The 27,749-nt window shown below is 42.5% G+C and overlaps 1 protein-coding gene across 1 annotated transcript; it reads right to left on the bottom strand.

The window, feature by feature from the left end:
• Positions 1–27,719, bottom strand: LOC310784088 (SWI/SNF-related matrix-associated actin-dependent regulator of chromatin subfamily B member 1). The gene is made up of 9 exons (XM_083645062.1): positions 27,606–27,719; positions 26,756–26,867; positions 22,848–22,977; positions 20,993–21,130; positions 18,483–18,610; positions 18,141–18,307; positions 14,534–14,724; positions 2,386–2,517; positions 1–515 (listed from the first exon to the last, which is right to left on the bottom strand). The coding sequence occupies exons 1-9, from the start codon at positions 27,687–27,689 to the stop codon at positions 476–478; spliced, it is 1,122 nt and encodes a 373-aa protein (XP_083501188.1). The 5' UTR covers positions 27,690–27,719; the 3' UTR covers positions 1–475.
• Positions 27,720–27,749: the final 30 nt, after the last annotated feature.

The raw sequence follows: 27,749 nt of genomic DNA on the forward strand, positions 1-27,749 counted from the left end.
TCAAGCTCATTGGCTTTTTATTTTGTAAGAATCATTAAAATGTACAAAAAGACAACAAATACAACATAACAATATATTATCTGAGACTGGCTGTGCGGTCGGGTGAAGAGAGTCAGTGGTCAAAGTGAGAGAACAGCTTCTTCTCCACACTGAACAAAATGTGGGATATCTTCTAGCGGAGTTTCGCCAAATAGAACAGAACAATAATAATAACAATAATACAAAATCAAATAAAAAGGTGGGGAGTTTTGTGGCTGGCTGAGGACACAGTCAGAAAAGGAGGCAGCTCGTTGGAGGAACATCTTGAACGTTGCTGCTGTTTGGTATCGACAGCCTCATAACCTCACCAGAGGCTGCTGTTCCTGTAGGGGGGGGGGGGGGGGGGGGGGGCGCTGATGCTGCTGTTCCTGTAGGGGGGGGGGGGGCGCTGATGCTGCTGTTCCTGTAGGGGGGGGCGGCGCTGATGCTGCTGCGTCTACCATGCGGGCGCCGTGTTCGCCAGTCGCCTCATTCGCCTGTGAAGCAAACGTAAGCAGAGTATGAATAACCATGACAACAATAACAACATCAGGGAGAACAACTCACTAAAGGCCTGCTTGCTTACTGCACTTTGCTCGTGGGGGTTCCTTCCTACACTTTTTGCAGAGTTTAAACATTAAATTAAATTAAATCACATTTAATGTGAGTGGGTTTGATGATTTTGATCACAGTGGTTGACAGGGTTGTCACCATTTTGTAATGATAGATTTCAAGCACTTTTCAATGATACATTATTTCAAAATGGCGGGCCGATAATTCACAGAGATGGTCACATACCGTATTCCAGTCTCCAGTAAGTCCTCTAATGCTAATTTGTTTCCAGTCATGCTTACACATTGGAATTACCGTAAATTTCGGACTATAAGCCGCGGCTTTTCCCCCGTTTTTTGGCCCTGCGGCTTATATAACGGTGCGGCTTATCTATGGATTTTTTCGAAAAAAAAAAAAAAAAAAAAAACGGAATTCTCTCTTCTTTAGCACTCTTTCTAACTATAAATCCACTTGTTTTAATTTCCTCTCTTGCCCTCTTTTCACCACACCGCGGACACTGTGTGCACTGTAAAAAAAAAACACAGGTGGTGTTATGTTGTTTTGTTGAAATGTTAATAAATGGGAGCTTCCTCAAACAGCCATCTCTTTCCCGACAATCCCCTCTGTGCATGAACCCTTACATATGGTAATTAAACATTAAAACACAAAAAAAAGAAAAAACATTAAAACACCTGCGGCTTATAGTCCGGTGCGGCTTATATATGTAACAAACAGGCAATTTTGCTGCTGCGGCTTATACTCCGGTGCGAAGACATGCTGTGGCATGTGTGTAGTGGCTGCAACTCATCCGTCTCGGTCTCGCTGCTTTCGGGAGCGCGCACGTCAGAATCGGCTATTTAGAGTGACCGGCGCAGATCACCGGTCGAGGCCGATCACGTGGAAATCGGCCATTTCCGGTCACGTGCCGATCGATCGGTGCATCCCTACTCAAAAGCAATCTTGACCAGCAGGGAGCCAGTACAGCGCAGAGAGTGATATGGTAAAGCAGGGGTTCCCAAACTTAAGAATCCCCCTTTAATCACAACTCTGATCAATACATGAGAGTAAGATGGTTTTTGACGATATTTCCCTATATGTTTTTTTATATTATATATTTTTATTTCATTAACAGAGCATGTGAAAAGGGGAAGGGAAATTAATAATTAATCCACATACAAAAACATGTCGGCAAAATACCCAAAAGCAGATTGCCAACATTTTCTCCCCCCTTACGCATCAGAAGTATTTGCATGCATAACACATTTGTTGAGACAAAATGTGATGAGCAACAGAACAAATCAATCCACAAGCTATTAATGCTAGGCTGTGAAAAATGCTACCTTATCTGTAAAGGGGAGACTTGTGGGTACCCATTGAACCAGTTTTCAAATAAATTGAGCTGAGAAGTCAAAGGAGCCCATTGAAATAGTTTTCCCTCAGCAAAATTTAACCTACGGTTTGGAGCCTGATTTAGCATAGTATGCTTGGTACCAATGGATGCCTTAGGTCTTCTAGGTTCTTCTGATAACAAGATCTTCACTGTAGTTTTAAAAATGACCCTGCTACAGCCATTTGATTGCCCGTGAAAGTCGGGCGTGTTGGCAGACCACTCGCGGCCCACCTGTAGTACCTCCTCGGCCCACTAGTGGGCCGCCCGCAACCCACAGTTTGGGAATCACTGCAGTAAAGAAAGTGTTATCGAGCTTGGCACAGCACGAGCATACGAGGCTCAAACTCACACATTCCAGCAGTAGGCTTTATAAATGCTGTATAGAACATGTTCCTCTGCAGGAAGCACCTCAAGCAGACGCTCACCTTGTGTTCCTGTCCTGGTCTCTGATCTTCTTCTCCATCTCTGCGTCTGTTAGCGTCTCCAGCAGGGGGCACCACTGGTCGGCATCGCCTGTGTTTCTGATGGCTATCTCCACAGTCGGCAGGGGGTTCTCACTGTAAAACACCACAGAGAAGAAAAACATGTCAATCAGTTCAGATGGAGTTTTTTTTAGACTCTTTGGCTCCATTTTCATAACCTTGTGAGGCAGCTAGATGCGCACAAGATCACGATCACATGACAAATGCATCTTGCCACATGATGCTCCAATTGGTTTGAATCGGAACCACTAGCGGTTTGCACCAATCAGCGTCCTTCGAGGCAGCTACGGGCGGGCTTTCGTGTGAAAAACATCTGGCTGCACTGGTAGCGTCAGTTTATCATTTTCCATTTTCGCTGCAGCTCAGAGTCGCAATTGTGATTTTCAGATGCGAGTCAGCTCCAATGTTTTCTAACCAGAATGAACTTGCACTTTTTCAATTACGATCTGGATCAAATGGATGTGTGGTACAAAATCAGATCCGAGGCATGCAACCTACATGTGTCCTGTATTTGAATGTTCAAATTGGATTTGCCAATCAGCGTTACCATGACAATATAAGTCTTACGTCATTCACCTCATCACTTCAGACTAGGGCTGTGGCGATTCACTTATCTCCCGATTCGATACTATCACGATTCTTGGGTGCCGATTCGATTTATATTGCGATTCTTAAGTATTGCGATTCTACGATTATTGCGATTCGATATTACGATTTATTGCGATTTTTGTTTATTTTTTTATTTTTTCAGTTTGTTTGCTTTTTTACACTAGATTAGAACATGGGAAAAGTTGAATGATACACTAGAGACTGTATATTATATATCATGAGTAGGGCTGGACGATATAGTTAAAAACAGGGGCGGACTGGGATCATAATTCAGGCCGGGCATTAGATACCAAGCAGGCCAGGCCGATATGGGCCGACGCACGTGAAATTTGGGCCGTTTGAAGCCCAATTTGGGCCATTTGAAGCCAGATTTGGGCCGTTTGAAGTCCAATTTTACAATGAGATGCACCCACTTTAACCCTGAAGTGTAATTATTACTTCAGACTAACTAATAAAGTAATAAAACCACTAGTAAACCAGTAGGCGGTGCCTGGCCTGCTGTTCAGTGAGTGGCCTGACTGCAAGCACCCAAATTATTATTATTATTTTTTTGCGATTATTGATTCTGGAATAAAAGATCGATTCAAAAAATTGTGACATTAAAAATCGCGATACTTAGGTGAATCGATTTTTTCCCCCACCCCTACTTGAGACCCTTATCAGAATGTGACAGCTTGTTTGAACAGTGAGCAGTGGTAATAATATGGAGGACAATGAGACAACGATGGAAAGAAAGACAAACAACTAGCGACTATAACGTCTCAATTCAGTCAGAACTCAAAGGCCTGGGGCGCCTGGGTGGTGGAGAAGGTTCAACAGTTGCAGCAGTGTTGCAATACTTTAGTTAGGGTTGGGCACCGAAACAAGGTACCAATATGGTACCAGTACCTTTTACAACCAATACTACCGGTACCGAATGGCAACCCAGATTTAGGTGCCTCATTTAGGTGCCATGCCCGAGCTGCTGAGTGAAACATCCGCCCTCCGGTGCTCCGAAACGGGCGCTGCACGCACCTTCACTAACATTCTAGAGCTTAACACATACAATTGTTTGAAATCCTCTTTACAGCCTCTTTAAATAAAAAATAGGTTTAAATATGCTTTAACTTTTTTTTTTAAGTACCGTTTCAGGCACCGTTTAGGTACCGGTACCGTTTTAGAAGTATCGTTTTAGCACCGGTATCGAAAAATATGAAACGATACCCATCCCTAACTTTACTGCGGCGGTTTTCTTTTTTTTTTTCATCCCATTTTTATCCCCCTTAGTGCTAATTTTAATTTATTCATCCTGGTTGCTGCTCCACCCTCTGCCGATCTGGGGAGAGCCGAAACTGGCTCCATGCTTCCTCCGAGACATGGGCAGTTAGCCAGCCGCTTCTTTTCACCTGACAGAGGAAGCTTCACCGGTAGGACATAGCACGTGGGAGGTTCACGCTATTCCAACCGGTTCCCCTCCCTCCGAACAGGCGCCCTTAACGACCAGAGGAGGAACCACATTAGCAACCAGGATATTGCATGTTTTGGTGAAGGGGGTTCCTATATGAAGGAAACCCCCGGGAGGCACGGGGAGAACATGCAAACTCCACACAGAAAGGCCCTTTTGACGACCCCACCCGGGCGGTGGGCACTCGAGGACATGCGGACGGGCACGCATTCCTTCAGCGTTCACAGCGTCCCAGGTGAGAATCGAACCCAGGACCTTCGAGCTGTGAGGCGACAGCGCTTACCACTGCACCACCGTACCCCCCAGTGCGGCGGTTTTCAAAGTGTGGGGTGCGCCTCCCCCGGGGGGCACGAGACAACTTGGGGGGGGGGGGGGGGGGGGGTGATGTGAGTGACTTGGGGGGGGGGGGGGGGGGGGGGGGGGCGTGATGTGAGTGGGAAACATCTGAAAAGAAAATGCAGAGGCACGTGGCTGTGCTGCACAGTGGCACGAACAGCTTCCACCGCACGAATCAGCCGGGGGGGCGGAGCCCCCGCAGTCTGGCTGCTGACTGCTGCGGCGAGTGAGGTGAGCTGAGGCTGTTGGAGGAGAAACCTACTCCAGGGAGAAGGAAATCGTGATTTTTTTAAAATGTGTGTTTCACAAATCAGATTACGGCAGTTCTTTGTACATCAAACGCATATAATGCTCATGTTTTTGTATCTGTTGGGGAACTATTTCAGACGAATTTTACAAGATTTATGGGGCTGGGCCAACCTGCAGACACAGTCCATAGGGGATGAACGTGCAGAGAACTCGACACCCTGCATGGGGCGGGTATCCCACTAGTTATAATAAAGATGTGTTGTTATTGTCCTTCGGAGTGGATAAAGATGTTTAAAAGAAGATATTTGCAAAAAGCAGGATAAATATGTTTACAACATTTTTATGCCCGAGTGGAGTATACAACAATAATAGTAATAATGACAATAATAAATGTGGGGGATAGCGCATCTGTTATGTTACATATACAGTATGTTCCAGGGCTTAAAATTCACTTTGCAAACTGGGGGTGTTTTATCTGCAGACTAGGAGCCATAGGCTTTTGGTTCTATCAAAGCCTTTATTTTTTGTATTTGAGTGATACACTTTAATAAAACACTCATCATATTATCAGAAGTTCTTTGTTTTGTGCTCACAATAGTGATGTCAGTTAGATTTGGTTAGGTCAGAGCTCTGGAATATTAGTTAAATCATCCATCTTTGCTCACTACATCTGCCTTTCTTACTGTCATGTGATGTTACTGGCAAAGCTGTAACAGATTTGGCATTGGGGAGAGTTCTATTGAAGTGCAGGCAAGTCTGTCCCACTATAAACCATTAGGCTGTCTGTGTGTTTCCACCTGATTAAAGAAAAAACATTATGTGATGTTGACTGATGTTTTATGTATTACATAAAATCACGTGTTTTCTTTAATCTGGTGGAAGCGTTTTTCAATCAAAGGTGAAACAGCACAGATATCATGGTTTGTAGAGGGACTTACCCCACACGCAATTTAACGTTAGCTCCGGTTAGCCACTGTAACGTTAGCCGGCTGTTCCAAAGCCACCGACCGACACAAAACCTGGACGTTTCATTTCGGGTTTTTAATATGGATTACGCCAGTTCTGGGAGTATGAATTGCTTTGAATGCGCGATATTTGGTCACAACAAATATGCTGCTTGCCAAGCGGGGAGGCTACACTGCTGCCTGAGTTAACGTTGAGCTAACAGTCCGCCCTCTAAATGTGTCCGACACGGCGACCACTCGTCCGTATGCAGCAAACATTCGTTTCCGCTCTGTCGGCTTAACATTATAGACATTGGTGCGCAAAGAATTGCGGGACTTCTCCTGCATTATAAATTACAAATCTGCGGGAATTGGCAAAAATATGCGCGATTCTCGCAATCCCGCGCCAAATTTGAAGCCCTGTGTTCTTTGAGGGGAGGCTCACTCTCGCACACTCCTGCTTTAGTGGATTTCCCCTGCCCTCAGTGTCTTGCTTAACGGCACTTCAGCTTCAAACTTGCGCCTTTTGGCTGAACTCCTACCAGGTTCAACTCAGTTCAACTCCATTCTTCGCTGAGAAGGGAAACTTTCTTTGCAGACGTCTATAATCAGAAAATATTACAAATCACCAAATCATCTAACAAGTGTGAAAACACGATGGTGTCCTAAAACATTTGATCCACCTCCAACTGTTTGAAATTGAAAAGCATAAACAGCAGATGGTAGATTCTGAGTTTCCAACTGTGACAGAGATCGCTGTCTGTCTGTCTGGGTTTCTCAATTCCACATGACTTACTTCACAACTTGGGAAACAAACTCAGACTGCTACATTTCACCCAGAGAGAGCCGTCAGCACAGCAGCAAACTCCAAACAAGACTTCAAGGAGAACTCCATTGAAAAACAATGCTGATTTACTTTGCACATGTTGTCACACACACCCCAAAACCAACTCTCAATAACTGGCAAACTAAACGAATGCCTGCAAAACTGTTGACAGGTTACGGACATGTGAGAGATCATGTGTGAGATCATGTGTGAGATCATGTGCAAAATAAATCAGCATTGTTTTCCAGTGGAGTTCTCCTTTAATCCTCTTGCTATAACTCAATCATCAAGAAAGACTAGGGGCTATGGATGCTCCGTATCCAGGTCCATTCACACCTGTGTACATTGTGCGTTTTCTGTACCACTTGTATATGCTGTATAGCAATGAAGCTGCTGAAATAAAGCTCAGACACACTGACTGACTGACATGTGATGTGCATCGTTTTTGGAAATATGACTCATATACAGTCGCTAGAAGTGTATTATTCAACTTTTTCCCATGGTCTACTGTTAAAAAGGCAAACGAAAAGTCCATTAAAATCTAATATCGTATCGCAATACTTGTAGAATCGCAATACTTAAAGTTTTAATCTCAAAGATTTTCATCTAAATAAATATGTGAGTTAACACAATGGTGATTGAGCCTATGGCCCATTGATGGAAGCCTTTGGTAGGTAGGTAGGTAGGTACAGTTAGGTCCATATGTATTTGGACATTGGACACAATCTTCATATTTTGGCTCTGTACACCACCACAATGGACATGAAATTTAAACAATCAATATGTGCTTTAACTGCAGACTTCCAGCTTTAATTCGGGGTGTTTACATCCAGATCAGGTGAACGCTGTAGGAATTACAACAAGGGACCAAAATAGTTGGACAAACTGACACAATCATGCAATCGTCCGAATGGGTTTTGAAGCATTTGACTAAATATGAGCAGATAATATTGTCTGAAACAGTGCTACTGTTGTCAGCAGTTGCATCATCAATAAATACAAGGGAACCAGTTCCATTGACAGCTATACATGCCCAAGCGTGGACATGAATGACTGTCAGTTCAATTTCCATTGACACACACACACACACACACACACACACACACACACATGTATATACTGTATATTAGAGATGTGCGGATGAACTTTTATGCCATCCTAATCCGCGTGTATGCATGAACCGTCCACCCGCCATAAATCCGTGCAAATTATTTCATACTATTTATAGATCCGCACCTGCCATGCACCCGACATTTCACAACGTTATGAAAGGAGCGAATTTACGGTTTCTGCTGCCGTTGGTGGATCGCTGCAGTCCAAGACTAAATGAATAAAAGACAAATAAACTTCCATGCTGTATTATGTCCAGTCCACCACTTGCCCTCATGTAGCTTACTCGGCTAACACTATAGCTTTAAGTTTAGTTTACTGGATTAACTCATTGTATGGGAAAATACGAACGCGTCTTCTCTTCAAACACGTCTTCAGCGGAGACTCCTCTTTGAGGGTGACATCATTGACCATATATGGACCAAAAGTGGAGTCTAGCGACCTAGCACATGGCTATTGTTTTGTTTACGTTTACCACTGCAGTGGGTCCTTTGTAGCGACTAAGAATGTGCCTGACGAAAAATGTAGCTTAAAATACGTTCATAGACTAGAGAACGTAATTAATATTATTTTCCTCATTACTGATACATCGTTTCAACCACCCGCAACCCATCCGCTATTAATCAGAATGTTTATTTTTATGATCCGGCCCGCCCGCGGGGCCGAAATATCCGCTGTCAGCGCGGTTATAACGCGGTGTATACTGTATATACACGTATAAGTGTATATATGTATATATATATATATATATATATATATATATATATATATATATATTGTATTCGAATTTATATGTTTTGTTTAGAGGGAATATTCGAATATGATTTTGGGCCAATTTTGACAGCCCTACTAATAGATACGTTTGGATCGCACCTGCAATTACCACTCATCGCCAAAACGGAAATATTATGGATTCTAACTTTAAGAATCGCAATACAAATCGAATCGGCACCCAAGTATCGTGATAGTATGGTATCATATCGAATCAGGAGACAAGCACATCATCCCAGCCCTTGGAAAGAGGGATCATCAATTTACATTTCAGGAATGTATCTGATGCTCTTAACACATTCACTGCCAGCCGTTTTTTTTTTACTGTAGGTAGCTTCTGCCAGAGGGTTTTTTTGAGGATTCTGGCTCATCTTTCAAGAGCCGAGGATTCTTTTCTGCTAAGATTTTGTGAACACAAAATATCTCAAAAGAACTAATAGAATGTGTGCTTTCTCTGTCTAAAAGAGTTAGTCTGTAGAGTTAGTAGTTATGTAGATATTAGCCGTTGAGTACAGCATGGTTTCAGCGTCTGAGACTGAAAGCTGAGATAATCGCAGTTTTCTGAAATTCAATCAAACAGGCAGAACAGTCACTTTAACCATTTATTTTTGGCATCAGTGAGACATCAGACATCTAAACAATATAGTTCTGAACCCCCTCTCCTTCAAACTCCTCCCTCCGTGGGCGTGTCTCTGGTGGCTTTCAGCAGCGTTTGTCACAAGCGAGTTTTCTGCTGCTGCTGCTGCTGCGAGTTTGAGCAGCCTCCCTCCCTGGCGGCCCCCTCGTCGGCGAGTCTGGATGGGGCTGCTCGTTTCTTGGGTTTTCGGTTGAGAGCTTTGATGAAGCTTTGTGCGATTCTAGGCTTTATGCTGCGTGTTTCAAAGTGTGTTTTGCACCCAGTCTATTTTTGGAACCCCCCACCGTTGTGCGCCCGTGTGCACCAGCGCGAAAGCGTTTTCGCCTACAGTATGAGAATGAGGCTTGTTCGTTTTCGGTTGTGAGCTCAGCTGGAATGAAGCTGCTTGCGATTCCTTTCTGCTGGTGTTTCAAAGGTGTTTCAAAGTGTGTTGCACCCATAATCTATTATGCAAATTTGCAATCCCCCACCGCCAGCTCCCAAGCGAAAGCGTTTTCGCCAATCCATTTTCATGAGAATGGCTTCCTCACACTGCTTTTTGCTTGGCTTCCTCTAGTCTGGAGAGCACTGTCGCCACTTAGTGGGTCGGTGGAATGGGTTGTACACGTTCGGTGGCTCCAATATTTATATAAGAGATGTAAAAGGGTTAGATCAACGTCCCACCGTCAATTTTTTTTTTTTTTTTTTTTTGACGTATCAACACGTCATTGGCAGTCAACCGTTGGATTTTTTTTGACGTATCAACACGTCAATGGCAGTGAACATGTTAATCAGAGACTCACAATAGTAGAAGCTTCAGCTGGGAGATTATGAACATTGCAAGCAGCCAGGAGGTCAAGTGTGAACACGGTGCGTTTGTTTTTCGACAAAGAGTTCCTCATCTTTGTTCTGTTTCACTTCCTTCAAGCTTCAGGCCTCCACTTACATAAACAAAGTCACAAAGGTGCTCCTCGCACTGAAAAACAAGTACTTAACTATCTTGCAACAAATGACAAAGAGCTTGACTGTAAGTTTATAGAAGTCAATATGCAAAGATTGGCCGACTCCAGGTTTCTGACTCATCTGGTAGAAACAGTCCAGGCCAAATCTTAACCCTGACACACATTCCTACCAGTGTATCATTTCTACACTGTTGGGAGGGTTACTTTTAAAACGTATTCCACTAAGGATTACTGAATACATTATTATTATATATTATATATAATTATTCTATTATGGGAGGGTTACTTTTAAAACGTATTCCACTACAGATTACTGAATGCATTATTACTATATATTATATATCATTATTCTATTATGGGAGTTTTTTTTATATATTCCACTAAGGATTACTGAATACATTATTATTATATATTATATATCATTATTCTATTATGGGAGGGTTGCTTTTAAAACGTATTCCACTACAGATTACTGAATGCATTATTACTATATATTATATATCATTATTCTATTATGGGAGGGTTGCTTTTAAAACGTATTCCACTACAGATTACTGAATACATTATTACTATATATTATATATCATTATTCTATTATGGGAGTTTTTTTAATATATTCCACTAAGGATTACTGAATACATTATTATATATTATATATCATTATTATATTATCGGAGGGTTGCTTTTAAAACGTATTCCACTACAGATTACTGAATACATTATTACTATATATTATATATCATTATTCTATTATGGGAGTTTTTTTTATATATTCCACTAAGGATTACTGAATACATTATTATTATCATTATTCTATTATCGGAGGGTTGCTTTTAAAACGTATTCCACTACAGATTACGGAATACATTATTATTACTATATATCATTATTATATTCCATTCGATTACTCAAGTAACATAATTATTCTAAATACTTTGGATTACTTTTGGAATATCGTCTTGGCGAGCCCATTTGTCTGTCATGGTTCGGTACGAGTTCGGTACAATGGGGGGAAAAGGCAAAAAAAAAAAATCCAAATGCATAAGGTTAGGTTTGTTTTCATTAATTTTTGAACCTGTGGCATTGATTTTGAACAGACAGTACTGGTGTTCCACCTAGTGTCATAAATTGGTACAGCATCAGAATCAGAATCAGCTTTATTGGCCAAGTATGTACACATACAAGGAAATTGGCTATGGCATGGCCCTGTAGTGTATTAAACCAGTCAACACTAACAGTGAACATAGACTCTTTTGCATTATATCTTTATGTAGGGCTGGCTCTACGACTGCATATGGGGATGCAGGCAACTAGTCGGTTAAACGTTTAAACATCCACTACCCTCGCTAGTCGTCACCAAAATACTAGTCGGTTAAACTAATAATTAAATGATCTGAATAATCAACAGCCACTAACAGCACCCCTTCTCTAATGCCTGGATGTGAATTAAACAAAGCAGGCTGTTGTGTCCTGCGCCTGTAAGAAGTAATGACGTAGTGACGTGTGAGACAGGAGAGGAGAGTAGAACTGTTATTCTGCGTGCATGCTGCTGTTAGGCTGTGAAGTTGCTGCTGCTTTTGAGAATTAAACAGCGTTCAAGATCATGCTCCGTTGTTTCATTTACTACACAGGTCAAAGGGAGATGGCATCTCATAAAACCAGCGCAGTTTGGCAGCGTTTTGATCCAGTCAATGAAAATATGGTTGTATGTATGTAGGCTGTGTCAGATCAAACTGGCATATAACGTTAACCACTCGACCGACATTCAGCACAGGCATGTGGACGCCAGGAGGACAGCAGGACCGCTATAGCATTGAACGCGTTAGCCACACAAGCTAACACGATTAGCCCTTAGCGCATACAAGATGGCAATGAATGAGCGCGCAAGACGCTTCCACTCAACTTTGTTGAAGGCAAAGTTAAATGGACTATATTTAGCCTGAATACACGGTGCTAGGGTGAGTTGTAGAGGTCGACCGACTTATCGGCCGATCCGCGATCCGATTAATTGGGGATGATTTTTGGCATTTTTAATTAATCTGCATCGGCCTCTGCCTGACAAGGCTGATTTTGTATTATTATTATTATTATTTATAATATCTCCTCCTATGTGGAGGAAACGAATATAAAAACTCTGCACAGAAATGCAGGTTTACAAGAGTTTTTAGATGCTTAATGTAGCCTTGAGTGTGGCTGCAGTCACCCCTCCCCCCATTGACTCGTTGCTTGAGACGGAAGAGATCAGATTGAACTGGCTACGTTATGTTATTATTCTTATCAACCCGAGCGTTTCACAGTACCAGTAGGCTACATGCAACCCTCCCCGCAATCATAACGTTACAGACAGACAGTATACGTGAGTTAGTAGCCACTTTCACACACAGATCGCGCAATATTGCAGTTCAGAAGGCCCGCAAAGCCGTCCGCCTCGCCACAGAAATTGCTTTCACACACAGCCAAGCAGCACCGCCACATTCGCGTCCTGGGGTGTGCTTTCAGCCTCCGCTCCCGGATTGAAATGAAGCGAGGGGAAGCATTTCCACCAAGCTCCTCCTAGTAGCCTAAATTAATATTTTCATAGGTTAGTGTAGCCTAGGCTACTGTATGATGAACAAATTCATTCAACAACCCAACATCGCCGATGTGCGCCAGCCAACATGCAGCTGCGGTCGTTAAGAACACCAAAGTTATAAAACACGAAAGTGTTGTCCACATGCAGCATGGTAACAAGGCTTTCAATATTCATCTGATCGACTTTATGAATCACAGATGCACCATCATGTAGCATATTAGGTACAAGGCTCATTCTTATCTTTTGGTTCCAGTTTTTTGTAAAGCAAATTATTCCCATAAAGTAGCCTAATTAGCGTCCGTTCTGAAAGACGACGCCCGCATATCAAACAGCTGCAGTCTGCATAACATTCGTCGGGGGAATAGTATAGGCTATAAATGCACATGACTACTATAACGTTAGTAGTTTTTGTAAGGGAACGCACAACTGGCTAGCTAGACAGATTGCAGTTCTGGAGCTGGTTTCCAGAGGGAATATCCTCAGACCAACTCGCCACAGACAGCTATGCACGCCTAAGATATGTCCTCTGAAGCTTATTATTATATTCGTTCATTCTACCTACTAATGTCAACATCGTTTGAGCATAAATCCTAACCTACTTACTCATAGTGTAGGCACAGAGCATTCCTCCTGGCGCCCCTGCAGTCATGATTGTATAGGCAACTTTTTTTTTTACTTTCACTTATGCCTTTCTTGCTGCATGAGGTGGTTTCCCCTGTATTTTTTTTAAATAAATGAGTTGACCATTCGCACCGTTCCGTGCGAATGGAGTGGAGGGTAATCCGGCGCTGTGACTAGGTCCACTGGCGGAACGAAAGGCGTAACACAATTATCCACCACCCCACTTTCACAATTTTCACATCGGAGGTGCGGATCACATTTTCCGTATATTTTACCGCTTTCAAGGCTGGTGTGAAAGTGGCTAGTGAGAGTATATTGAGCTTTGAAAGCCAGGAATCTTCTGCAAACACACTTCTCCAATCAAATGAGAGCAAATCTAAACAGCTACATTATTTAATGTATAGAATAATGCAGTTGAATGAGGTCTCTGACATACTGCTCTCAATATAGCCTACCAGTCACTACTGAAATCTATACTGCATACATAACCCAATGTATTTTTCTATTTCATTAAAAAAAGATCAAACATGTTACTGTACTGGCTAAGATAACCATCTTATATTAGATGTACAGTATAATGTTATTGTTATATTTGATTTTCAAAGTGCATGAATGGATAATGGAAATATAGGCTACTTGATTTTTTTTGCCAAATACTCATACTCATACATTCATTATTATATTTAAATCATATTTTATCAAATAAAAAAAATTATAATCTGCATTATATATCGGCCATCGGCCGCCCTGCTTTCTAAAGATCGGCATCGGCCATTGAAAAACCCATATCAGTCGACCTCTAGTGAGTTGTCGATGTTTTCTGATGTGCAATGTTCATAAACAGTGCAAGATGATTTGAATATTGACGATTATGATGAACGTAATTAACGGAGTGTATATTGACGTATTCGTCGTATAGCTACATGCACCGAACCGTGACGCCCATGCTGTGACGTTACGGGACGAATACACGTACCGTGACACCCCTAGTGTGTGTGTGTGTGTGTGTGTTCCCAGCATGCAGCTGCTACCTGAATGCGTAGGTCCTCTGGTGCCAGCTGAGTTGGCCGCGGATGCTGTAAGCGATGGTGGTGACGAACTCGCCGCCCAGGCCCAGCTCGGAGCACAGCTTCAGGGCGAAATTCTCCGGAGAGTTCTCCCTCTCCGACATGTCCCACTCAAACTGGTCCACAAGGGAGATGTTCCCAACGTGGATGTTCAACTGGAAAATATAATAGTAACAGGAGAAACAGGACATGGTTATGTCGGGAAATTTCTCATGCCAAACAGCCGACTGGTGGTGAATTCTGGTTGTGTCTGGCAAGCAGCCAATTCAACAATTAACCAACCATCACTTAGAAGTCCAATTAACCAACCATCACTTAGAAGTCCAATTAACCAACCATCACTTAGACATCTAGTGCAAATGTAGCAAGCTGGTAAAATAGTGAGAGTGCCAGATGCATTCTGGGATATACCACCAACTGGGAAAAGGACAAAAGAAGGTAGGCCCACAAGTAGCCATGTGGGCCACAAATGTCAGGTGCAGTTACTGTAGCCTGCTACAGTCCAGATTTCAGCTAAAACTGACTCAATAAATGACGGCTTTTCAAATCAACTTGGCATCTCAGGGCTTGTGGAGACTTGGATTACGCCAGGTGAGCAGTATGGAAGCATTTTAAGTTTTTCTCTCTCTCATTTTCACCTGTCCTTCCATGGGCGTGGGGGGTGAGGAAATAATGACTGAATTTTAATTTTTGGGTGAACTGTTCTTTTAAATATCAGATACCAGCCAGTTATGTCATCCATCTCTGATGGAGTGCCTCCTGAACACAGCTACAGAAAAACAGTCAGTATGCCTGCATTGATATTGTGTTTTCTTTTGTCATTTGTTTAAATGTTCAGTAATGTTTTTGAAAAGTAATTCTTCATTTTAAAGCCTAATGTATCCAAGACTTTCTCCTAGTTATTCAGCAGAGAGTTTTAGTCTGCTGTCAATTCTGGGGGGAAACCGGATCCGTTTAAGCACTGAGAGCAGAAGGTCGCCCTCGTGACCGGGAGTGGAGCTGTCTGCTCTGCTCTTGTGTGAAGATGCCAGGAGAGACCTCTGGAGTCTGTGACCGGGAGTGGAGCTGTCTGTCCTGCTCTTGTGTGAAGATGCCAGGAGACACCTCTGGAGTCTGATGAAGAGCTTGACGCTCAAAACGTCACTTTTTTGGGCGTTAAAATAAAAACAGTGGAAACTGGACTATGCAATGCAGTGTGCAAGCTTCTTTTTTTTTTTTTTCCACTGTCTGTTCATTCACCTTTGAGCTCGGCACCTGCCCACTTTGGACTTGTGTGTTTTCTCCTTGATACTGTGCCAGGAGACAAACAATAAATATGTTGATGGGATCGATTCATTTCAGCTATTCAAAGATTTTTGGTTGACATGAGTGATTGTGTAGATCAGCGCTTCCCAACAATTTCCCACCACTTGATCATCTCTAAAATGTTGGCGGCCCACATCAGTATGGAGCCCAAATAATGAGTTCTCAGAGGACTTCTTATTTTTAGAGCCCAACCGATATATCGGTCGCCTGATATTATCGGCAGATATCGGCCAATAATATCAGGCGACCGATATATCGGTATCGGGGGGTACAGACGGAGGTAGGGGAGGAATTTCGAGGTTTGACTGACAGATTGAGGGCGAACGGCGTTATGAGAATTACTCACAAGCTCGTTTTAATGGTTTTCCATTGGTTGCATTTGGTAAAACCCACACAGAGAAGTGAAGGGTGACCAATGGCATTGATTCATGACAAAAAATAAAAATCTGAAAAAAATTGATATTCGGGGTCCTGCCGCAACAGCGACGATATGTATTTGTTCTATTTGTGTTTTTGTATTTCTAGTTATTTATAATTATTCAATTCCCAGTGAAGTTTACCATTTGGACAATAACGTTGATTGTTAAACTGTAAAATATCCTGCCTATACATTACATATGTATAGGCATCAAGTCACATCAAGCCATATCTTTGTCAAGTGTTTGATATTTGAGGGATCATTCCAAAAAAAGGTGTACTGTGTATATAAAAATATTGGCCGATATATCTATATCGGATTTTTTTTTACTCCCCAATATCGGTATCGGCATTGGTCCCAGAAATCCAGTATCAGTCGGGCTCTACTTATTTTAATGATAAAAGCTGTCCATCATCACCACACAGAAACCAGAAACTAAAAGTCAGGGCCTATCTGCAAGCTAATTAACAAATAATTTATTAAAAATTAAATAATACCATTCGACAATGGAGAAACGCATTCTTATACATAATGTTTTTTTCTACAAAGATTGGTCAGGGTTCATTATACCTTTTGACCAGTGGATTCCATGACTTTTCCATGACTCTAAAACCAAATTTCCATGACCAAACATTTTGTCTCGGTATATCCATGAAAAAGTGAGTATGTGGCATTCTAACTTTAAAATATAACAGATTACAATAATTGAAAAACTAACATGGTGGTCACTTAGTACTCTAACACATTACCCCAACACTGAGGACAACAAAGATCTTGAGTAGGGCTGGGTGATATGGACCAAAAATCATGTCTCTGTATTTTTAGGCTGAATGGTGATACATGATATAAATTATATTTTGATATTTTCTACAAAATGGGCTAATGTTCAGTTGTAAGGCTGAGCGTTACGGACAAAATCACTCTCACAAAATATATTTACACAATGATATTTTTGATAAATAATCATAAAATGACTAAGTGGTTAAAGGCAAATAATAGAACAGCTATAAGAGTCTGGTCTGTAATGCAGCCTTCAAAAGCAGGAAAAGACAGCACCATTGTCATATCACCATATTCAAAATGTAAGACCATCTACTCATATCACAATATCGATATATCGCCTAGCCCTAACTTGAGTGGTAGAATCAACCGCCCAATGCTGAGACACAATTTGCAGAAAACATTATTACTAGATTTAATTGATTATCAATCACTGCTTCAAATGGTATAGGGACGATAAATTACATTGTTTGAAATTGTAATTGAATTAAAAAAAGTGCATTTCTCTCTCTCACAGGCGGATTGTTGATTGGCATTTTGATGGAGCTGTTCTGATTCACTGTGGATTTAGTTTGACTTCTGGAAATCCCTTTGATACCTTGACTGCATTTATGCACATTGTTGTTATTGAGTCTATAATTTCTGCAATAACTGCACTTTATCGACGAACGTTGACGTTACTGCTCAAGGCGGACAGCCACGGAGGCAGCCATTACTGTTTTGCCAGGTGCGTTGCTGATTGGCCAGTTACAATGTCAACTACGAGGCGGGTCGCTGATTGGCTAGAGCACTTTGTAATTTCTGCAGACACCCTCCCAGGGCTGGAGGCCAGACGGTCTGGTAGAAAGAAATGAAATGTGAGTTCACGTGAGCGGCTGGTTTACCAGGCGAGTATTCCTAACCTTGAAAATATGACTAAAAATTAAGCATTTTCCAAACTTTCAAGACTTTATATGAACCCTGTCATTTACGGCATTGTAATGTTGAAATGTAAAGATGCTGAGATGCAGCAGATGTCACCTTGATGATAACCCTCTGGTCTGTCTGCTCCTCCAGGATAGGACTCACCTTGATGATAACCCTCTGGTCCGTCTGCTCCTCCAGGATGCTGTCTGTGGGATAGGACTCGATCTGCTGACGGATGGCCGAGGCGATGGCCGGGACGAAGGCCAGCGGGTTCAGGTCCAGGTCGTCACACAGGATCTCAGCGAACATCTCCGGTGTCATCAGCTTCTCTGGAGAGACCCAGGAGGAACAATGATCAGAAATGATTGAATACTGAATCTGATACCTGTTCAGTGTTCTGAAATGATTATGTTTGATGCTTTTCTTTGTCACGTGAAAGCACATTTCATTGTCAAAGAGAGAGGGGGACGATGACACTTTAGGAGGGGGACAATGACACGTTACCGTTCATGTTCCAGGTGAAGGCGTCTCGGAGCTTCTGTCCCTCGATCTCCATGTCCAGGCGGATGGGAACCAGCACTTCAGACTGGGTGGCGTTCTCATGGATCACCGCCGGGTCGTGATCGTCGAAGCTGACCGAGACAAACACACGCACACACAGGACAGGACATTTAAATGAATAAGTCATTACCAATACAACCAGGATTACAAGTTCTATTCCATTTCAATAACTCAATTTAAATGTATATAGCGGCAAATCATAACAAGACTTATCTCAAGACGCTTAACAAATAGAGCAGACCTAGGGCTGTTCGATTTGGCCTAAAAATAAAATCTCCGATTTTTTTCTCTCAAAATTTGATTTTCGATTTTGATTTTTTTATTCTATTATACTTCTCTAACAATGTGTTGCCCTGCACAGTTCTAACCCTAAAATACACATAAGTGACACAATTTATGCTTTTACTCTGAAGGCAGAACAACCCAACTTCCTGCCTCAGTTTGGCGCAGCTATGCCTAACTTCCTGTCTGTTGCTTGCTAACCTGCAGTCTCTTGACACAGGTATGAAGGGTAACTGTGCTAGCAGGAGGAAATTCAGACAGACAGGGTGAGTCAGGCTGCTAACATATACAGTCAGAAGCTGTAAAGCTACTCGTTGATCCCACGTGTTGTTTTATTGTTACGTGTCCCAAAGGCAATGTTTCACCATCCGGTGATAACGTCTGTGTTCGTGAAAAGTGTGTGTGTGTGTGATGTGTGGGGCTCTCGTTATCTTCTGCAAATACAACCTAGACTACTAAATACTACAATTTACACTATTCAGTCTATTAGAGTTTTCTTATTGAAAGACTGTGTTTTTTGTCATACCTGACAGTTTCGACTGCTGCTTCCTGCAGTCTTCCTCAGAGACGTCACGTGATGTTGTTGTGACGTGCTGTATGGCTGGTTTATGAAGGGTTGGCCATCCCACCTGGATAGGTAGGATGACCATGCCCCCTGCTGGCCAGTAGTTTATGGAGGAGGACTGTGTCCAAGGTGTGGGATAGCATGCCAGCCATACAGCACGTCACAACAACATCACGTGACGTCTCTGAGGAAGACTGCAGGAAGCAGCAGTCGAAACTGTCAGGTATGACAAAAAACACAGTCTTTTAATAAGAAAACTCTGATAGTTAATAATAGATAGACGAAATTAACTTGTTTGGATTACTATTCAGTCTAATCAAAATGCTCCACAAATCAATCAATCAATCAATCAATCTCTCTCTCTCTCAATTCTCCACACTCCATAGTCCCAGCATGGTGTGCAGCCACTTTTATAAACTTTGGCTGGGAGGGGCCTAGGCACGAGAGATGGGCGGGCTGGGTTTGGTAACGTCACTGATCAAGCTACATTACTGATCAAGAGCTCAGCCAATAGAAAGGGAGGAAAATTGGAGTCTTTGGTTTGTATGGAACTGGGGGAAAAAAAAGTGGAAAAAGTGTTGAGTATCTCTTTAACAACTATATAAAGTAAAAAGATAAATAGTAGTAATAGTAAATGCACAGTGATGAGAGCTAATTATTTTCTGTTTGTGCTAGCAGGACGGCTAATACGGCGCTTCTGACACTGACACTGCTGGCTTGCAACAGCCCGCACGACAGGCAGGCAGCTATTAGATTGTCTATGCTACCGGGACCACAGATACTGCTGGCCACTGGGGCTTTCCATGTGAAGAGATACGTTTCCTGTTCAACAAATGTGGCCATAAGCAGCACATAGTGTGAGTTTGGTTTAATTAAGTTTTGAAATAGGCTTTCATCTTATACACACCATTTGTTTTTATGATAACTTGTAAATACAGGGGCACAGTGCACCCAAAGTATTTGCAGGTCAATAATGTCAGACCAAAACTCCCAAAAATCAATCATTAGTGAGGATAGATAATAAAAAACCTGGCATGTGACTTGCCAGCTTCAGAGGGTGAATTTTTAAATACAGCTCCCTAAAAGGAAAGAAACTAAAGACATGGGTGAAAGCGACGTCTGATCTCTGAATAATTTGAATAATTCTCTGAACCCATGAAAAGCAATTGAAATGCTTATGTCATAGCTCAGAGATGTAAGAATTCATATATGAAAATCAAATGTGAGGAGGCAGCTCAGTTTGTTGTGAGTCGGTGTGTTTCTCTTCTCTCTACTGAGGCAGGTGACTTGTACTGTTACTCTGCTCTGGCCCTGTAACCTGAATAACGGCAGTGTCTCAGTTCCAGCAGTGTGTGCTCAGTCAGTACGCACATGGGACACGTTTACTTGCCTAACCCGAACCATAACAAGCAACATCCTTAAAACAAAAATAAAAATGCAAAGAAACATGTTTGAAGAGTTGTATGGCGATTCCTCGGTTCTGCGTCATGGCTTTCTGACAGAAAGGCTTCAGGGCTAACTTGTCCCATGTGCGTTCAGCACTCTGCTCTGGCCCTGTAACCTGAATAACGGCAGTGTCTCAGTTCCAGCAGTGTGTGCTGCTCACCACAAGGGGAAGGTCCTCTTCTTGTCGCGACCCAGCCGGCTGCGGTTGATGGTGGTGGAGCAGGGAACGGCATCCAAGTGGTGGGAACTGTTCGGCAGGGTGGGGACCCACTGGCTGTTCCTCTTCGCCTTCTGTTCCCTGTTGGTGGACCAGGGCAGAAGATGCAACAATCATACTAAAAGTGTTATAGTGCGTTCATGTGCTGGCGGGATCAAGGACTTCCAAGTGCAGTTTGACATGGACGTCCTGCAGCTTAACAAGCTAATTTGATGAACCTCATTGAAAAATGCTACTGTAGGGTAGTCTGAACTACAAAGTTGCAGTAAAGGTCTTTGCTCACACAGTCCGAATTGTTCGCTGTGTTTTCTTAATCCGTCATCCGGAAAAAAAAACATACCTTGCACACTGAGTCTGATGCGTTAATTATCCAATATCCGTTGCGAAAATTCGCAGTACAGGTTAGGGCTGTGAATCTTCACTGGGCTCACGATTCGCTTACAATTCAGAGGGCTACGATTCGATTATAAAATGATTATCGATGCATCTCGATGCCTCTTAAATCGATGCATCACTGTTTTTTCCCAATACATGATTTTTTTCTCACTGTGTGGCTACTTTTAAAATAAAGTGCATTCGGAATTGCATTGTATTATGATCCATAATTAAAATAAACAAATGCATTTACTTCCATTATTTTTTATTAATACAAATGCTGCCCTCTGTTAGAAGAGTTAGACACCAGGTGGCAGTCAGGGTTCCAAGAATGCAGGAAAGCCACAGTAAAAGCGGAGAGTGCAGAAGAAGCACAAGTAACAGATTGGAGAGCAATAGACCCTTTTCATGGGGGCCATTTTGTGTCGAAGAGGCAGGATAAACACAGGTGCAAGCAAAACACTAATGAGGGTTTCCTTCTTCCATGAATGGAAGTTGGAAACCCTCATTAGTGTTTTGCTTGCACCTGTGTTTATCCTGCCTCTTCGACACAAAATGGCCCCCGTGAAAAGGGTCTATTGCATCAAGCTGGAGTTAAAAGAACTATTGCAGTTGAATTTAGGGAATGTGGGGTATAGTAGGGCTGTCAAAAATAATCGATTATAAGATGCACCGCGATGCGGACCTGCACGATTCTGCATCGATTCACAAATGTCAAAAATCGATTATTAAAAATAAATAAAAATAATAATAATAATAATAATAATAATCAAATAAAATATAATGGAAGTACATGCAGTTGTTTATTTTAATTGTGGATCATAATATAATGCAATTGTAAATGCACTTTTGTTTTAAAAGTAGCCACACAGTGAGAAAAAAGAAAGTGAGAAAAAAAAAATCATGTACTGGGGGAAAAAAGTGATGCATCGATTTAAGATGCATCGAGATGCATCGATAGTCGTAATCAAATCGAATCGTAGCCCTCTGAATCGTAATCGAATTGAATCGTGAGGCCAGTGAAGATTCACAGCCCTAGGGTATAGGGCTATATTTTCATTTTTAGACGAAACTGGAATAAATAGAAGAATATAGCCAGGATAGTGTTTTTAGAAGTCCATTCTGAAAAAACTGACACTGTGCGCAAAGACTTTTAGGGTGTGTTTTCTCACTGTGGACGGACACAAACCTTCATATTTCCACCTTGTTAAGTAGTTTAAAGGTCATCATTACGTCATAACTCAGGTTTGCAAAATGTCCAAGTGGGAAAGTAACCCCCCCCCCGATATACTGTATACATAGCACACAAATACCTTCAACCCAAAGATATACTGTATACATAGCACACAAATACCTTCAACACAAAGCTCAGTTGACAGAAGCACAGCTCGAGCTGGGACATGAGTGTAAGCAGGTGAATTACCTGAGGTAGGCAGGCGGCTCTGTGCTGATGGAGATAGCTTTGTACTTCTCATCGTTTCCCTCAAAGATCTCCTCCACCTCTGAAGCCTTCAGTAGCGTCACACTGGTGGCCAGCGTGGTGTAGCCATGATCTGAAACATGTCCACGCAGGCGCACACACACACACACACACACACACACACACACACACGCTGCATGGGTGGCTCGAGTATGCAGAAGCTACCCCTAGGATAGCCATAGCACCCCCCAAGAAATGTGTGCAGTTTATTTCGAATTTTTGTGTGTGAACACTATCATTTATAATTTGAAAAATGAATACATTAATAAAACAAATCCATTATTTTTAGACTAAAAAAACAAAACATGAAGCCAACAGAGGTGATCTGGTTCAGAGCAGTTTGCCTATTATGAATTTAATGCAGTTGGTGGTTGAGGCAAAATGATGACTCCTTATAACGTTCGTAATTATGTCTATGCGATGCTCATTAAAGGTCGAGGTGTTGGTGACTGGCAGCAGAATCTGAGGATGAAATGTGCACAAACTGACTGTTAAAATTTGTAAAATCTTATATTCAGAGAGGTGTGTTTACATAGGCTAGGCAGGCTTGTTACAGAGAGGTGTGTTTACATAGGCTAGGCAGGCTAAACTTGTTACAGAGACGCGTGCTTACGTAGGCTAGACAGGCTTGTTACAGAGAGGTGTGTTTACATAGGCTAGGCAGGCTAAACTTGTTACAGAGACGCGTGCTTACGTAGGCTAGACAGGCTTGTTACAGAGAGGTGTGTTTACGTAGACTAGGCAGGCTAAACTTGTTACAGAGAGGTGTGTTTACATAGGCTAGGCAGGCTTGTTACAGAGAGGTGTGTTTACGTAGGCTAGGCAGGCTTGTTACAGAGAGGTGTGTTTACGTAGGCTAGGCAGGCTTGTTACAGAGAGGTGTGTTTACATAGGCTAGGCAGGCTAAACTTGTTACAGAGAGGTGTGTTTACATAGGCTAGGCAGGCTTGTTACAGAGAGGTGTGTTAAACATAGGCTAGGCAGGCTAAACTTGTTACAGAGAGGTGTGTTTACATAGGCTAGGCAGGCTTGTTACAGAGAGGTGTGTTTACATAGGCTAGGCAGGCTTGTTACAGAGACGTCTGCTTACAGTACGTAGGCTAGGCAGGCTTGTTACAGAGAGGTGTGCTTACGTAGGCTAGGCAGGCAGGCTAAACTTGTTACAGAGAGGTGTGTTTACGTAGTCTAGGCAGGCTTGTTACAGAGACATGTGCTTACGTAGGCTAGGCAGGCTAAACTTGTTACAGAGACGTGTGTTTACGTAGGCTAGGCAGGCTAAACTTGTTACAGAGTAGGGTTGCACGGTATACCGGTATTAGTATGGTACCGCGGTTCCCTGCCGTTAAAAAGGATACTATACCACGTTAATTTAGTACCGATACTTAAAAAAATGTCATGGGTTGCGTCAGTGTGCGACCGTGGTGTTTGTTAGCGGAGGAGAGAGACACAGCGGCATTACAGTTGAGAGCCTGTCTCCCACCTCACGTGAAGGCAACACAGCCTTGCCTTGAACCAATGGTGACTCGTGAAAAGTGAAAAAAAGCTCTGCTTCATGTGGGGGCGTGTCGACTTTCCTCTCTTCCCTCTCTGCTCGCTCTCTGGCCACAGTCGTCCTCACTACAGCACCCCGACACACAGGACAGACGCAGCGAAAATGGCAGCGGCTTCTTCTAGTCTTGCAAGCCGACCAACGCTTGTAGAAAAAGCAGATGCACGAAGCGAAATATGGAAATATTTTGCTTACGTTGCCGACAGCGAAGGCAAGCCCGTGGACACATCCAAACCAGTGTGTAAAAGGTGCTTCAACGTGACGCAAGCGAAAGGATCAAACACATCGAACCTGGCTAAACATCTTGCCGACAGGCACCCCGACCTGTTCAAAGAGTTTAAAGACCGACAGGTTAGCGAACGTGAACGATAAACATACATGCCCTCAAATAAGTCCAACGAGTATTGTGTGACAAGCGAACTTGTTTCACTGAAAAAGTTCGCTTGTCACAATAGCCTACTCGTTTACAGTGAAACACGAGGCAATGTGCTGGAGCACAGATCTCTGCCAAGGAGAAAGTCATGACATGTAACGTTTAGGGGAGGGGACATCAGATGACTGCATACCATGTACAATATTTAATAACACTATGGTCCTCAATGCCAGTGTTATTAAAGCTTTTACATGGTAAGCAGTCATCTGATCTCACCTATCCTAATATTTACAATAATCCCAATTATTAATGATATACGAATTCATTGTAAAAAACACCTAGCCTACACGTATGGGGGGGGGGGGGGCTGGGAATACACCACATAATAAGCCTACATTTCAATAGCCTACATTTATGTGTGAAAATAATATATATTACTAGATTAACCATAAATCAGGCACTTCATGTTAATGAAGCTTAGGAGCTGCAAGTACAGAGTACTTTTTTTGGATAAAACAAATAGCTATAATAGTGTAGCAGCTGTGTGAAAATATATTTTATTTATATTATTTATAAGTTTAAACGGTTGACATTCCTTTAAAATATGTTTACAGGAGAGATTATGTTAATTTTACACTAGATAATAAAAGTTCTAGCATGTTCAGCGCCACACGTGGTGGCAGTACTACCAGCATGTAGTAAAATGACTACATGGCTGTGCATTACCTTGTTAAATCAATAAAATAAGTTTTAAGTTCCATGTTTTGTCCCCTCTATTTATTCCAATACTTTTCCTGATGTTTTAGTTTTTTGCCGTGGTATCGTTTCAGTATCGGTATCGAGATACTTAGGCAGGTATCGGTATCGAACTCATAATTTTGGTATCGTGACATCCCTATTACAGAGACGTGTGTTTACGTAGGCTAGGCAGGCTAAACTTGTTACAGAGACGTGTGTTTACGTAGGCTAGGCAGGCTAAACTTGTTACAGAGACGTGTGTTTACGTAGGCTAGGCAGGCTAAACTTGTTACAGAGACGTGTGTTTACGTAGGCTAGGCAGGCTAAACTTGTTACAGAGACGTGTGTTTACGTAGGCTAGGCAGGCTTGTTACAGAGAGGTGTGTTTACGTAGGCTAGGCAGGCTTGTTACAGAGAGGTGTGTTTACGTAGGCTAGGCAGGCTAAACTTGTTACAGAGACGTGTGTTTACGTAGGCTAGGCAGGCTAAACTTGTTACAGAGACGTGTGTTTACGTAGGCTAGGCAGGCTAAACTTGTTACAGAGACGTGTGTTTACGTAGGCTAGGCAGGCTTGTTACAGAGAGGTGTGTTTACGTAGTCTAGGCAGGCTAAACTTGTTACAGAGACGTGTGTTTACGTAGGCTAGGCAGGCTAAACTTGTTACAGAGATGTGTGTTTACGTAGGCTAGGCAGGCTAAACTTGTTACAGAGACGTGTGTTTACGTAGGCTAGGCAGGCTAAACTTGTTACAGAGACGTGTGTTTACGTAGGCTAGGCAGGCTAAACTTGTTACAGAGACGTGTGTTTACGTAGGCTAGGCAGGCTAAACTTGTTACAGAGAGGTGTGTTTACGTAGGCTAGGCAGGCTAAACTTGTTACAGAGACGTGTGTTTACGTAGTCTAGGCAGGCTAAACTTGTTACAGAGACGTGTGTTTACGTAGGCTAGGCAGGCTAAACTTGTTACAGAGACGTGTGTTTACGTAGGCTAGGCAGGCTAAACTTGTTACAGAGACGTGTGTTTACGTAGGCTAGGCAGGCTAAACTTGTTACAGAGACGTGTGTTTACGTAGGGTGTTTCTCTGATAACGGCCTTCATCTATTTTATATAAAGGATGCTGTTTACATGACACTTGAATAATCAGATAACTAGAAATCCACTATGTGCATGTAAACACACTCAGTGACTCACCGTGTGATGATTCCACTATCTTCTTCCGCTCCTCTACCGACGCCAGCTTCCTCCATAACGACGGGTATCTCTTGTAGAGGGAGCCTCTGAACATACGAAGGTAATTCCCAACCTGAACACACACACACACACACACAGGGAGAGAGAGAGGGGAGAGAGAGATGGTGGGGAGGAGAGGGAGAGACAGATGTCAGTTTGGCTAAACAAGCAAAATTATCCAAAAGTAGCTGAATAAGGTCACTGTTCTCTCTCCCCGGCTTAATTCGCCTTTTTCACTTGCCAGCAGATTGTCAATTCACCCATTTTACGTCTAAAAGGCAGGAAAGTAACTCCCATCAGGAAAGTAACCCAGGTGCAAGCAAAACATTAATGAGGGTGTCCAACTTCCAATCCATTTAGGTGATCCAGTGGCGGGGCCCTTGTGTTTTGCTTGCACCTGTGTTACTCCCTGCCTTTTATACACAAAATGGGTGAATTGGGTGGGAAGTGAAAAAAGGCCTAATAGCGTCATCTAACGTTAGTTGTAATATAACTAAGTTAAGCTGACGTGAAGAAGGACACATGCAGTGGAGCCTAGGTAACGTTAAATCTCTCAAAAACAAAAAAACATACGTTGTTCCTAAATGTAGCACACACAACACCACGAAATACGGTGAATGTAGTTTTTAAATTCGGGTTATCTTCAATTTATATCCCACGTCAATGAATGAGTGACGCGCTGCCTCACTTGTGCTGCTAGCACCATAGCTGGCAGCTAGCCAGGCAGGCGTCAGTCACGCGCTGTGACTTTATCTCTGATCGATCAGCACAGGATCAAAGCAACTGTCTGTCGGAAAGATCAAACACTAACCTCCGATCCAATCATATAGAAGTCTCCATCCTCCTCGAGCTGAAACTTGACAGGTTTCTGGCCAAACGTCTTGCACAGCGCCATACTGAAATGCAATAACAAAGCTCTGTGGCACTGCGCATGCGCAAACGAAAACGCGACGTG

Source organism: Poromitra crassiceps (assembly GCF_964638095.1).
Source record: "Poromitra crassiceps genome assembly, chromosome: 10".
Classification (NCBI taxonomy): domain Eukaryota; kingdom Metazoa; phylum Chordata; class Actinopteri; order Beryciformes; family Melamphaidae; genus Poromitra; species Poromitra crassiceps.

What these genes read in the sequence shown, in the direction of transcription:
- LOC310784088 (XM_083645062.1), bottom strand. Translation starts at nt 27,689, where the DNA reads ATGGCGCTGTGCAAGACGTTTGGCCAGAAACCTGTCAAGTTTCAGCTC. An exon ending in GATAGTGGAATCATCACACG is followed by an intron (nt 22,978 to 26,755) that starts GTGAGTCACTGA and finishes GACATGTTTCAG; the next exon opens with ATCATGGCTACACCACGCTG. An exon ending in AAGAGGACCTTCCCCTTGTG is followed by an intron (nt 18,611 to 20,992) that starts GTGAGCAGCACA and finishes TGTCTCGGTCAG; the next exon opens with CTTCGACGATCACGACCCGG.